The 14,611-nt window shown below is 38.3% G+C and overlaps 2 protein-coding genes across 24 annotated transcripts in view; one reads left to right on the plus strand and one right to left on the minus strand.

The window, feature by feature from the left end:
* The window catches only part of LNX1 (ligand of numb-protein X 1), a 149,956-nt gene extending 146,849 nt beyond the window's left edge, over positions 1–3,107 (plus strand). For all 16 annotated transcript variants that reach the window (XM_083835398.1, XM_083835396.1, XM_083835395.1 and 13 more), the window contains one exon: positions 478–3,107. In XM_083835398.1, coding sequence (XP_083691524.1) covers positions 478–613 — 136 coding nt within the window. In that variant the 3' untranslated portion in view covers positions 614–3,107. The remainder of the gene's footprint in view (positions 1–477) is intronic.
* The window catches only part of FIP1L1 (factor interacting with PAPOLA and CPSF1), a 45,224-nt gene continuing 32,681 nt past the window's right edge, over positions 2,069–14,611 (minus strand). For 6 of the 8 annotated variants that reach the window (XM_083835410.1, XM_083835409.1, XM_083835412.1 and 3 more), the window contains 4 exons: positions 14,516–14,571; positions 7,195–7,420; positions 3,106–3,243; positions 2,069–2,394 (listed from right to left, as the gene is read on the minus strand). In XM_083835410.1, the coding sequence (XP_083691536.1) occupies positions 2,247–2,394; positions 3,106–3,243; positions 7,195–7,420; positions 14,516–14,571 (568 nt within the window). In that variant the 3' untranslated portion in view covers positions 2,069–2,246. The remainder of the gene's footprint in view (positions 2,395–3,105; positions 3,244–7,194; positions 7,421–14,515; positions 14,572–14,611) is intronic. The other 2 variants (XM_083835408.1, XM_083835406.1) reach the window with 1 other exon arrangement.

A 14,611-nucleotide genomic window follows, 5' to 3' on the forward strand; every position in this document is an offset into this window, starting at 1 on the left:
GTAAGTAAAAAGATACGTCAGTTTGAACTATTTCTGGGGTAGTGAAAAGAAATCTTCCCTATGTCCCCAGTTCAAAAGAAACAAAACAAAACAAACAAAAAACAACCCAAACCCAACTTCCCTGTAAACACCAATGTAATTTAAGAGAGTAAAATGCAGGATGGAGGAAATGTATCAAGTCTTAAAAATATTTTGTTTAGAATACAGCTCATTCACATCTGAAAGAACTATATCCTATTTTCCTTCAAATATGTCTAATTAATTATAGTTACAAAGAAAAGGAGGGAAAACACAGGGAAAAGCGTGAACGCCAAACTATTTTCACCTGTTCTATTCCCTCATTTATGAACTGTGGTGAGCCGAGAAGGAATAGCGATGCTCACTTATACCCCTTCCCCACAACTTAAGGGCACGCTTTGTCATTTGCCAATAAGTCACCTTGTTGAATTTTCTCCTATTTACCTTTGTTTTTTTCAGATGCGGCGATATCCTCCTTGCTGTCAATGGCAGGAACACATCAGGAATGATGCATGCCTGCTTGGCGAGGATGCTCAAAGAACTGAAAGGAAAAATTACTCTCACAATTGTTTCCTGGCCTGGCACTTTTTTATAAAATGAGTCTTCACAGAGAATACAAGAAATTTAACAAAGAAAGAAAAAAAAAACCAGATGTCGGCCACGTTTGCTTTTTGGGGGGTCAAATGCGTGTTTATAACGAAAAGGTTTGCGAAATTTCAACCTGCATGTCAAGAAAAGTCGAGTTAAGGCAAAGCAAGGAGACATCAGAGAATCACTTCAGAGTGATTTAAGCTACAGACTTCGTTCCTTCCCCATGTTCTCAATTTTTTTGTGTTTTGCTTTTTTTATATATATATATATATATATATATATTTAATGCATTATAATAATCATGGAATTTAGGGAGCAGCAACTCCTGCTCACTCACTTTATTTTGATTTATAAAAAGAAATCCTCGAATAATTTATGGAAAAATTCCTTGCAGTTTTTCCAATTGCAAAAATCAGGTGAAGATTTTTATCCAACACACGAATAGCACTTTGATTATGTGTACTTTCTCATGGTCAGCATGAAGCTGGTATTTTCAAGACTTTCAAGTACTGTTTGTTAGTCTGTAAAACTGTGAACTACATTTCTAAAATTATTAAAAATAACTGTAACTGTGTATTTGTACAGACATTATTTTCATCCAAAACCAAACAAACTGGTCTCCCTGTTAGCTTCTAATACTATTAAGTCAAGGATTTCTATATAGAATATAGAATGAATAAATTCATATAGAATTATCATTTTCAAATAACTACACTGCACCCTACTAATATCATCAAGCACCCTGATGAGGCAGTGTAATTTCTGCAGGACTGCCATGCCAATCTCACAACACTGTGCTAGAAAGAGGAAATCTGAAAGTGATGACAGACTTGTTACTTTTTTCTTAAAATAGTTCTTCGCCTTTCCCTGCAAATTACCCTTGTTTCAGTCTTATTTTTTCTCAAAAGCTAGCAATGTGAGGAGGCTATGTTCGTTCACCTTTATCGTGTTAGTAACAGCTGTCCCCCAGAACAAAGACTAAAATGAACTTTCTCTTAAGCCCCTGAAAAGCAGCAGGGATGATTATCCAGCTTAAGTCTTCCTTATGCACCCACACAAATCAGACATAATTACCAAGTGTGTGATCACCACACTCAGTGTTCCATTGGACTAAGAACAGTCAGCACCTTTCCCCCCTCCCCTAATTTTTTCATTACACTTTAGTATGAAGTTCTTGAGGAGTCTGCAATTTCTGCCTGTCCCTGCAGTAAAGGATGACCTTTTCAAATATGACCTCCAAAAGCTATGTTAAACTCACACTGTTCCAGATGTTGGTGTATAATAAAGTGAATGCACACTGCTTCTAAAGCCAGCAAAAGAATGACCTTCCCACTGGCTTATGGAAAAAGGAGACAATTTAATACTAAGAGTTTAATCCCTACATATGTTGAAAGAGCATAAGCCTCTAGATGCAAGATATTTTCTCGACGTTTCTTATAAGACAAAGTCAGTCCAGGAATCTTAACATGAAAAATTTATTCTTTTATTTTCAAAAAAACCAACCAAGTAACCTTCGATTTCATACTAACAGAACAAGATTAAGAGCAAATTATTTTAATACCCAGAAAAATAATAAGATTTATAGTAATCTATTTCCGGCACTAATATATATGCAAATAGGCAAAAACCACACAAGCCTATTCGACAGGGGCAGCTTCAGTGTTTTCCTGTTCAGGAGCAGGTTCACTGCTGGCTTCTTTTCCTTCTTTGCTTCTTTTAGATTTTTTGTGTTTGTGCCTTCTGTGGCTGTCCCCTTCTTCACTGTCATGGCGACGTCTGCTGTTACTAAATAAAAAGAGGGAAAATATACCTCAAGCAATTGCATGAAACTTCAGGCCCCGTATAATTACACAGTACAGAAAACATGCCTTTGCATTCGTATTTGAAAACAGGCACCTGCTTCTGTTCTGTCCCATATAGTAGCTGGATCAAACAATTTTTCATGTGATGGTACGTACCTCTACACATCCCCGATTTTTTACTGAGATTTTTGAGTAACTTTCCACATTTGTAACCCGTATTCTAACAGCAGTATTATTAGCAATGTCACATCACTACTAGCATCCTTAGGATTTAACATTCTTACTGATCCCCTTCCCCTGAATTAACCTTTATTTCTAATTGAAAAAGTTGAACCATTTCTGCAGAGTGAACATAAGGGTTATTTTACTTACTTTGTAAGAATCATTAAATTCTTGTGTTAATGCTGCTGAACATCAGCTTCCCTCTGCCTCTTTCTGACCCACCACTTTACCCTTCTTTCCCCAAATTCACTTCTGCTCACTCGCTAAGACTGTCACATACATCAATCAATATGCAGTTACCCAAGGCCAACACTGCTTTTTGTCTGTCCACATTTGATATGGCAGACTTGTTCCAAGTAGTACATCTAAGTGTTTACAGCCTTTCCACGAAACTCCAGTTTGTTTGGGGTTCTTCTAAAAATTTATTTTTTTAAGCTGGTAAAAGTCTTTCGTATCCTATTAAAAATCAAACCTTCGAGATGACTTGTGTCTAGTCTCTTCTTTCTCTCTGTGTCTTCTCTCTCTATGTCGGTCATCTTTCTCTCTGCTTGTTCTATGGCGGTCATAGCCTCTTTCTGCGTAGTCTCTGTATCTGTATCGTTCTTCATCGCTGATTAAAAGAAGATGGTCTTTTCAGGAAAGTAACACTAAACAGTATATATACGTATGTATTTAAAAATAAATTCTCACATGCTCTTGAAATAAATGACATACATCTTAAAGTTGCTTCTGGGTTTCTACACAAAACCCACAACATATGTTAAAGGTATACTAAAGCTCTTTACCTTAACCATAGAAGTCTAGTATATGATATCATTTGGAAAAGGGATTGTTTGATAAAAACGGAAGGCAAGAAGAATGCAACAGTGTCCCACTAAATTTATACTGGAGTTATCGAGAAGTTAGCTTAAACCCTTATCTGAATAAAGTACAATCCTATGTAAACTTCAGTAATGTCTTCAGGTTAGTGTGTGTAATGCTCAACACTTACCAGCCTACCTTTTGGCTCCTACAAGCCAATTCAGTAAATTAAATTCTATTTTTGGTACCACTGATCTATTTCCTTATATCTGCTTCAAGAAAGGAAACACTAGGTGCAAAGAAATGGACAGTAAAATATGCTGTGTTTTGGGTGGCTTTTTACATTAACTGCTCTACAATGCCAATGCTGTCCTCCACTCCCCTCTGGGATTACTGCCCTGTGCTGCCCTGCCACAACGCTAGTAAGAAAATTAGATACTACAGGCTATACAAGAATTTCAAGCCTTTACTTCAGAATCTATTTTCATATTTTGTCTTGTTAAAAAGGACAGTTCTAAGAGTTTAGTGAAATTTAAAAAAAAAAAAGAGCAGTAACAGTTGTTAGCTAACACCACTCACGCTCTGCATTAGCACAGCATGTAAAGGCACGCTTGATCTTTTCTCTACCAAGAAAATGCTACCCAGATATAGTACCCAAATGGAATTTAGCAACCAAACTTCAATAAAAATTAACTAAGACTTCATGTAATATTTAAATAGTTGCAGTAACAGTGGTTTGGAAGATCCTTACCAAGTCCTAAAGAAAGGTAGAACATAACCAGGCTGAGGTAGCAATTAGAGCAACAATCTAGATACTATTAAGCTGACAAAAGCCAAGTGTTTCATGCTTTTCTTCATGTTTCTTTGCCAACATTTACCATAAAATGAAGTCTCTTCATGAGTCCTTGTGAGCAGCAGAACCTTTAAAGTTCTGCAGAACAAGTCAGACAGATCCTGCAAAGAGAACAGCTCACCTCTAGAGATTTCTCATGCTCTGCAGCAGTGAGGATTTAAACCAAAATGATTTTATCTGCCATAATTTGGACCTAGTGGCCATTTCCCAGGTAAGAACATTACATCAGTGATCATTATAGCGATGCATAAAAACTCAGAGAAGGGGGGGAGATGTCTGAAGCAACAGCACCGGTCTTTCTATGAAACTTTGTATAATTGTATCTTGAAGCAAAATTCAAGAATTGAAAATTGGCAATTTAGAATAGTGTAGAGAAGCATCAAATAAAACTCAAACTCCTGATTTTCTAGGAGACATTAAAAATATTCGCATACCAAAATCAGGAAACTACAGCTATTGCTAAGGAACTCAAAGTTATGACTTAATGACTAAGTAACACGACTGCTTTGATTAATGACTACATTAGTACGAAATCCTAACTGCACTTAAAACCACACATCTGAGAGCAAGCTGATCCTCAAAAGCACACTTGTGACAGACCACAGGACGGCTGAGGCTGGCAGGGCCTCTGGAGCCCACCTGGTCCCATGCCTGCTCCAGCAGGGCCACCCAGAGCTGGCTGCCCAGCACCACGTCCAGGCAGCTTCTGAAGATCTCCAAGGAGGACACTCCACAGCCTCTCTGGGCTGCCTGTGCCAGGGCTCCGTCTCCCACCCAGTTAAAAAGTTCTTCCACTTACACTTTTGTGATAGCGGCCCAGATGTCACTATCGTTTCTTAGATTTCACAGACCTCATAGCTAGTGCAGCTCACTGCATTTTGACGTTTATTGCGCACAGAGCGCTGAGTCCTGCTCAATTTGTAGTCCACCTGGACACCAAGTCCTTTCCTATAAAGCTTTTTTCTAGCCAAGCAGACCCTGGTCTGCTCTGCTGCACTGGGTTATTGGTTTTCCTGACCTCAGAAATACATTTTTAAATTACTAAAGAACCACCATAAAACAGTAAGCTATCAATCAAATGCTGAACTTTTCATTTTCAGTAGTAACCAACTGATGTGAAACTATCAAAACAGAAACAAAAACGTACTCTTTGCAGAAGGGATCACTGTCAGAAAACACAGCATTTTCTCAAGGGAACAGAGAATGAGATACACTGTGAAAATGCACAATTTCATCTGAGGACAGCAGGGCAAAGGTGGCAGAAAACACAGAAAACTGAAGGTTCATTTTTAAACCACATTTCAGTTATACTAACAGGGTAAAAATAATATCTTTTTTACAATTTTAAGAAATTCACTTTTTTTTTTAAATCTCGAAAAGAACTTCTAAAAACATATATGGCAATAATTTCTGAGCAATAAAATGCTAAAGACGATCCTTACTCCAAGTCTCACAACAGTATTGCTTAAGTTTAAACAAAGTCAATTTAAATAAAAGCAACGCATCCGTGCTGTCTCTAGAATAGCTCACATTCTCTTCCTTCCTTGCAGCTTTTCTGAGTGCACAAAATTGAAAATAAACCTTTTTTAAAAAACAAAAAAAACCACACAGTATGTCTGCATGTTCTGTCTTTCTTAAACTTCTCCCACCTTCTCTGTGATTCCCAACCCAACTTATGTGAGTTAAGGGCCTCCCATTTTCTTACACGGCCATGTGGCAACAGCTTTGCTACAGATGGTGGATAATTTAGTCACATAAAAAAGTCGAGGCCTGCTCTTCCCCCTCCTTTGCAGATAACTCTGGCAGCAGCACAGAGATTTCTCTAGGCCTGGAAGCTATTAAGGTTCATTTCAAGCACCCTTGAATGACCAGGCTCCTTTCTGGCCTTCAATCAAGCTGTCTGAGGAACAGATGTTTAGATTGGTCTTGAGTTCCCAAAAACTGACCCTGTAACACAGCACACGCACGAAGGAGAGGACATCACTGCAGTAATCTCGGCGTGTGCCTACATGGAAAAGCAGCTTTCTTGCGCCCACTTTGGGTCTTTAGTTAACAACCACCATGCATAAAAGTCTCATCTCTCAGCTGAAGTCATGTCGGCTCCGGGCGTTCTCATTCCCCACAGCATAAAGCCATTAGCAAAAACAATCAGCCCAACAGCTAACGTATATTCCCCACAAAACTGAAACTTAACGAAAAACACTGAGAAAAGCAGTCTAGATGTTCACCCCCAAATACTGAGCAAAGTAAATATAGATAAGTCTATATCCAACAAGGCAACGTGAATCTGTGGAGTCAATAGCAAGCTCAACATTAAACGCTTTGTACATGTGCACATGAGCCACAGAACAGTTGCAGATTTTTTCTTTTTTAAGCAATTAGGATTGAAAGCCTGAAAAACAATAATTATCTGCCTGAAAGCGAACAAAAAAAGGTTCTTAACCTTAAAGTAAATTTTTAAAACGGTAGGAGCGATTATAATCCAGCTAGCGCTAATGACTAAACTACCCATCTTAACGGCTAAACCCATGAATTAAGGTACAATGCTGTACCACATTGCTCTCGGCACTTAAATGGCAACTAAGGTTCATTTAACACTTCCACGGATTTTTGTAGAACTGAGGTCAAAGAGAGCTGACTATGTCACCCATACACAGTATTTAACTCCCACCTTTAATCCATAAAACACTATAACCAGCTTGGACGTACACCGTAGTTCTGGTGCTTGTGTTTTATGTTTAGAAAATCAATTATAGTTTCCAACTGAAAAGTGGGGAGGGAAGGGGGCCACACCCTCTATTTCTTTGGAGTATACAGCTGGACACTAACCTTTAAGGCTGAAATATACCATATAACATGGACACAGTTAGGAGCAGAGTTACAGCAAGCTTAAGGTGTTGCACCAACCTGTTGAACACGCTTGGAGTCGGACTGTGATCTCGGTCCCGTTCTCTGTCTCTGGTCCGTTCTCGGTCTCTGTCTCGGTCCCGGTCTCGGTCCCGATCCCGATCTCGAGATCGCTCCCTCTCCCGTTCCCGATCCTTCTCTCGCCGTGCATAGTAATCCCACTGTTTGCTGCTATCCATAAGACTAGACCATGAAGGAGCAGAACCTGCAAGGTGCGGAAAGGTGACTAAAGAAAAAGACGCTGGTATTAGAAAGAACAAAATCAGATACCGTAAGAAAATTGCAATACTACTTCATGCGTGAACACAGACGTTTGCTAGCCTCCTTCAATGACATTTTCCAAGCTTCCTCTTTCACATGGAATTTAATTTTGCACAAACCCTGCATTTTTTCCATGATGCTAATAAAGGCCTCTGGCACTCATTTAAATACTCATTATGAAGATGCAAAGAACTGGGTTACACATCACAACACACGTCTAAATCCCTCTGCACTACATATACACATACATATATATTTTTCCTAAGGTTTGCTGATAGAATGTGATTTTATGCCATCAAATGGCTTTGTTTTGGGGGAACGATAAAAACAAACAAAAAAAATGCTTTTTGAAACTTAGTGGCTCTGAAAGCCTGGTTCAGAAAAACTGGGAAAAGGATACTTCCAACTTTCTCTTTAGATGTTATTATGTTTGTATGTTTTGTCCTTTAAGATCACTGTATTTTAAATATAACATTTTTGTTGCTCCTAATGTTCTTGTTCACTAATTCATATTGCACAGTGCGCTTTGCCACACTTTTCTGATTCCAGAGCGTAGCAGTAACTTTAGAGGTCTCGTCCATAAATTCATTCTGGGAAGAAGAAGTAACACTCCCACTTATGCTTCGTAAGATACCATTTCCAAGGAATACTCAGCACAACCACTATTACTACTAAAACATAACAGTTTCAGAAAGTGACGTATATTGTTAAAAGATGATACACTGAAGAAGTGAAGAAGGAAGTCACAACACAACGCTGTCCCACAACCCTTCTTGTAACCAGGGCTGGGAGAAGGGACATGCTTCTCCACTGCTTCCTGCCAACTCAGCTGTACTAAACAGCTCCTCATCTTAATGCCCCAATTGTTCTGTCTTGCTCTTCCCCTCCAGAAGTCCCAAGGATACATCCTATTACTGAAAAATAAGGGCTGTAGTATTTAACTGGAAACAGCACTCTCTAGTGGGCTTAGAGTACAGAGGTCACAGATTCCCACTTTCTGCTTATCTGCTTTCCTGCCGAATGCTAATGCAGCCTTCCACAAATAGCCTGAGTTCCACTTCATTATCTATAACATGAGAACAATATTCGTTTGGCTCCACAGCGTTACAGAGACCTTAATAATACAATTAATGTAATCATCCGCTGAACAACGCCATCTGCATTACTGATGCTGTATTTAATTACTCCCAAGCTATAAAACCAATGGGTTCTCCGAACAGCTCTCCTCAGACTGCCCTGCCTACCACGGCTGGGGTATGCCTACCCAGCTAGCTTTGGCAGAAGCTTACAGCAGCGGTTTGCCAAGTGTCCAGAGGAGGAATACAAAAGACCTTTTGAGCAGGCAGCAGAGCAGGAAAAAAAACACTTCATTGTTAAAATACATTTGCAAAGAAAAGCATTATAATTCCTTTAAAAAAGCATTTTTATGAGGTTTTGCTTCTAACAAAATGCTTGACACTGTTTCACTTCAGGGCTACAGAGAACATGAGGAGTTAACAGAAAAAAAAAATACCCTAACACAACAGTTATGTTGTTCATTATATTGCCAAAACTGAAATTCTTCTAAGGAAAGCAGCCAGAAATAGCAAAAAAACAGCTGGACTTTAAAGACTGCTAATTTCCTTGACTTGCCACTATGTCAACAACATACGTATGCTCTACGAGGCTTGAATACACTGGCTGACAGAATATCCTGGTCTAAAGTATGAACTTCAACTTAACTTTAGATGTACCACAAAACAACTACTTTTTTTATTAAGGATAATATAAACTTCCATGATCGATTTGGGTTACTCCCTCACATCTGCAGTAATTCTCATCAGACAGAAGTATGTCACTTCCACCCCAATAACCTGAGATTTGATACTCTGAAAATACATTTTATATCTAGAAAAATTCATTTTATATCTAGATTTCCACCAGTAATTATTCGCAACACACAAGGATTTCAGGGAAGTATATTTTCTAACATAAATTGGTGTTCTGGGTTTACTACTTAGAATGAGGTAATTTGTCACTTTTAATATCTCTGTATGGATTCTTCTAATCACTTCCACAAAAAGGAATACAATTTTTTTCAACGCTCTGTTCAACATTTTTATCAATGATGTGGATGCAGGAGCGGAATGCATCCTCAGCAAGTTCACCGCTGATACTAAACCGGGAGGTGCTGCTGACTCTCTGGAGGGACGAGAGGCCTTGCAGATGGAGCCGGACAGACTGGAGCACTGGGCCATCAGCGACAGCCTGAAGGAAATGTTTCTTTACCATGAGGGTGGTCAAACACCAGAACAAGGTTTTCAGCAAGGTGGTTGATGCCCCATGCCGGTCAGTGTTCAAGAGATGCCTACATACTGCCCTCAGTGATACGCTTTAACTTTTGGTTAGCCCTGACGTTGGTCAGGCAGCTGGACCAGATGGTCTTTGTAGGTCCCTTCCAACTCAACTATTCTGCTCTAATTCTGAAGTTTAATTCTGATTTTATTTTTAAACCACAAAGAGAGGGAACTTGACACAGACAGTCAATAGTTTTGCAGACGGTTTAAAAATTTAAAGCTGCATGGTGTCACGTAAGAAAGTATTAACACATCTTTGTGCCTCAAAAAATACTGTCTCTGGAGCTGTTTCTGTAATGCTAAATTTGTTGCATGTTCACAATATACAAAGAATATTTAGAGCACAAATAAAAAAAATCTTCAGGAAAAAGTAAACAACCATTACCAGTACAAGTTGCTTTACCAGCAGACCAAATGCAGTGCATCTATTGACAGATAAATTAAATTCAAAGATCTGATGGCAAAGGTAGCACTGATTCATGAAAGGATTTAAAAACAAACTGAAGAAACTGCATTTGATGCAGCAGAAGAGCACAAACACAAAAACTTGCAGCTGTAAGAATATACTTAGTATTATTATTTTACTACGCCACATTCTTACTGAGCTTACAGTCCAGGGCAAAGACATGAAGCATGAGATTAGCAATTTTAATAGGCACAAGAAAGGCTAGAGCCTTAATCAAGACTGGTGTTTTTGCAGTGCGTTTCCTATACTCATCTTCCATCACAGCTCTGAAAAAGCCATCAAGCACACTGACCGGTAAAAAAGATAACAGGTTGGAGTGGAATCAAGCAGTAGATAAGCATCCTTAGCAATTCTGACATAAAATGATCAACTGTACCCTACTGCACCACTGAGCCCTTAATTTACCTAAGTTCTGACACAGTGAGAGCACTGGTAAAGTAGGGGAAAAAAATCATATGGGCTAGGGATCACGTAGTGAGACAGGGACTGTGAGGGAAAGTCTTCACTGAGAGCACACTTGCAACAGCAGCTATCTGCCACTCAGCCTCTAAAGATCCAGAGCTCTGTATGACAGACACAGTTTGAGACAGACAACTTGCTTTGTAGAGCAGATAGGAAAGCTTTGGCTGCAGTAGGGGTGCCAGATACATTGGGAAGATAGGAGCAGCCAATGGCAGGAGGCACTCTCGTTGTTTTCACTATGGCAAAAATATCAGCTGAAACCAAGAAGAGAAAAAAAGCCAAGGATTTAAAGCTTGTCTAAATACAGCATTTTATGAAATATTCTGTAGTAGTAACTCCAGAGTATTACAGTGGAACAACTGTTCTATATGCTCATATCCTGAATTTTTCCTCCCAACATTAATTTGAGTATTACTAAGATATTGCTACTTCACTGAATATAGGAGGTAATACATTGTTTTCCGCAAGAGCCCCTAATTTTATAATTGTACTTCAGATATTTGGTGATATCACCTGCACAGTTCTGCCTTAGAACTTAACCACTTACCCCCATCAGAAGTTTTATAGAGGTAGAGGCCTAACAAGAAACAAAGATTATTTTTAGGAAGGTGAAAACTAGATCAAGAATGTGGTAGAGAAGGCAGTTATACTCTGAAGTGTGAATTAACTGTTGACTTGGGCTGGTTTTTTTCCTACCTCCTGCCAAAGACCCGTAATGATGGTAGAGGTATCTTTTAATGTGAATTATAAGTTCAGCACGAACATACTGCTTGTTATGATAAAGACCACTAGAAGCATACAACATATTGCTATAAGAATTTATTCCTTTCTTCTCAGCAATATTATCTTTTTTTCTCAATTACAATTAAACTTCTGAGTTCTACGAAACTAATTACTCAATAAAACAAGTGGCACTATAAAGCCACGTTTCTCTTTGATTAACCTCTCACACAGTTTGACTCCTTACACGTGTGGGGTATTTCAGGTTCTCATTTCGATTTGGAGATGTCACTGATAAGTCAGATGACTTTGGACTTTTAAAAACTTCTGTTTCTTTTCTCAACTTTTATAACCTTATGAGAAGCGATATGAAGAAAGATGTGAGAAGGAATGAAACTCATCTGCTAAGCAAAGTAAGTAAAAGCTCATGACCAGAATATCCAGATGTTTTATCACGTATTATTTAGATTTGCTGTTTTGTAGTTGGAAGTTAATTCAAGTACACCAAGATCCCTTGTTTACTCAGACGTGTTCCAGAAGCTGACAGCGCTACAAGTGTAAGACCAAATGACTGTAGTAAATCAGGAAACACAAAGGAAAGTTAAGTTCAGACTAGATCAGTGTTAACTATCCTGTGGGAAACTGTGGTTTCGAATAACACCAGAATTTGTAACGTCAGCGGGAACATTCTCATCTTTGCAAACAAGACTGAATGAGTTAAAACCTATTGTATCTATTTCTATTTTTCTGCAACAACTGAGATCATCTGAGGAGCTCATTAACGGCCACTATGTATGAGTGTTAAGAAACCAGGGATGGCATGCTTTTATAACCAACTAATCACACAGCACAGTGATAAGGATCGTGTATATGGGTCTTAAAAAATGGAAATCAAACTCAGCACTAAGATTTGTGCATGGGTATAAATCAAAAAAAAAAATACAGCAAGGCAAATTTTTTTTTTTTTTTTTTTTTTACTACGTAGAGAAACCAAATACCTTCCACGTCATCATGCCTTTTTTTTTTCCTATAGAAAATGCTTTAATGCTACATGATGAGGGGGAAGGGAGGAAAAGGAACTGACAGAAACCCTGACTTAAAGGTTTTTAAGAAATAGATTTAATCTCTGCGGAAAAATTCTTAAGTTAATTGCAATAATTTGAGAAAAAACTTGAACAAGAAAGACCGCATTGCATGCTACTCCTTAATTACCTTTTCTGCCTAATTTTACAATCAATATTCACATCTCTCATTCAGGAAACATGTCTAACTTGTCTCACTGGAAGAGCCAACAATACATCATACTTCAGATGAAAAAGAAGGAGAAAATATAAAAAAAATTCTTAACACTGAAAAGAAAGCGAGGCATGTATGCCAATATTTTGATTAGATCACATCTGACTTCTATTATGGACCTTTGACTAATACCTCTTATCAGCTATGTTAAGGAAACAACAAAAAATACATTGGTTGCCCTCTCAGACCCACAAGTCCCTCTAACTCTCAGCCTTTTTCTCTTGTGCTGCTTGATCTCAATTAAGCATACAAAAGCAAACATCAGTTTTTAACCCTGCCAAAGAAACTTCACATTCTATGTCAGCATGATCATGATGACATTCATCTTTTGTATATAGATACTGAAACAATATAACCATGCCAACACCCTGAAGGCCAGCAAAGAAGTTAGAAATATTCTTGTGGCCCTGGCAGTAATTGACAGAATTACAAATTCTAACAAAAGAGATTCCAAAGTGAAAAACACAGCATATTAGATGAATATTAGATGCAATGTACATACTAATGACCGACCGTAAGACTCCTTTCCTGATGATACTCTGCATGACATTACTTGTTAAAACTTCAGCAAATTAGTCAACCAGGCTATGTTAGTTGTCTGCCTCAGCTTTACTTTTTGCTACGACTTCAGCAAAACACAGTTCAGTTATTGCTAAAAAAAAATAGTTAGCATAAAGCAGCTGTTTGCTCACATCAGGAATTCTTGAAAAACATAACAAACTTCCATGCATGAATTTAAACACTTGGAAACTGATGAGGAACCCCTCGATGTCAACAAAGTATCATTTGTTACTCCAAAATCTGCTCCAGCTCCAAGAAATGACCAGCCATTCACAAAAAGTCATTTATATCCACGTATATCCTCTAAAGACTTCTCAGTATTTGGGAGCTACACTATCTGAACATTTGATCTGTGTTGAACGTTCTGCATCCTATAACTGGACAGAACTTTCCCTACAAATTCTCCTTCCAGCAGCCAGAGTCTATAGGAACAAAGAGCAAGGAGGCAGAAAAATCATCAGGGAGAAAAGGCACCAGGCATGGGGCTGGATAGCAGATGCTCTGAAGGCAGAAGTAGCAACTGGCAACACGCTCACTTCACCTTTCGATTTAGGCTAGATGAGGAAGATTGTATTTTAGTATTTCAATCACTCTTTTGGCTCAAGAAGCAGAGCCATGTGCTGCATAACAGTATCTATAGCATAACAGTGCTACAGAACAGGAATTTCTATTTCAGTTCACTCTTACTATAAAACCAGAAGATGATGTTTTTCAACTTCATTTTTTTTCCTGTAACATTAAACAAAAAAGAAAAATTCACTTCTTCAAGAGGCTAGCTAAAGATTATAGTATCTTAGACAATGTTTCAAAGGAGAAGTATGTCACTCAGATTTTTCAGTTACTGGTGCTGCTGGTTAAAATTCTGACAATATCTCAAGATAGTACTTGCTCTCCTTCTTCTAAATCCTACCAGCTCTTGGGAAATTCTCCCTGACTTGTGGTCCATAGTAAGATGCATTATTTTTTAAATCTCAATTCTGCAAAATAAAAAAGCAGCATGTAAAGATATCCAGCATACAAGTAAGGAAAACGACAGTGTTAACAAGCAGCTGGTAAATTCACAACAGTTATCTATCAGGTAAAAATGGTGGGCAATGAGCTTTCAGAAGGAATTACTGAAAAGGACCTGTTTAGACTCTCAGCTGAAATCCTGGTAAGTATTTCAAACAATCTGATAGAGTGCTAATCAAAAATTTTCAAAGCCAGCAAATGTACTCACCACTGCCATATGAAAACGCACGAACAGAACGACTGTCATAGCCAGAGGAATGTCCACTGTAGAGAAGAAAATACATGTAAAATCCAGTTTTATTAT

Source organism: Anser anser, assembly GCF_964211835.1.
Source record: "Anser anser genome assembly, chromosome: 4".
NCBI lineage: Eukaryota > Metazoa > Chordata > Aves > Anseriformes > Anatidae > Anser > Anser anser.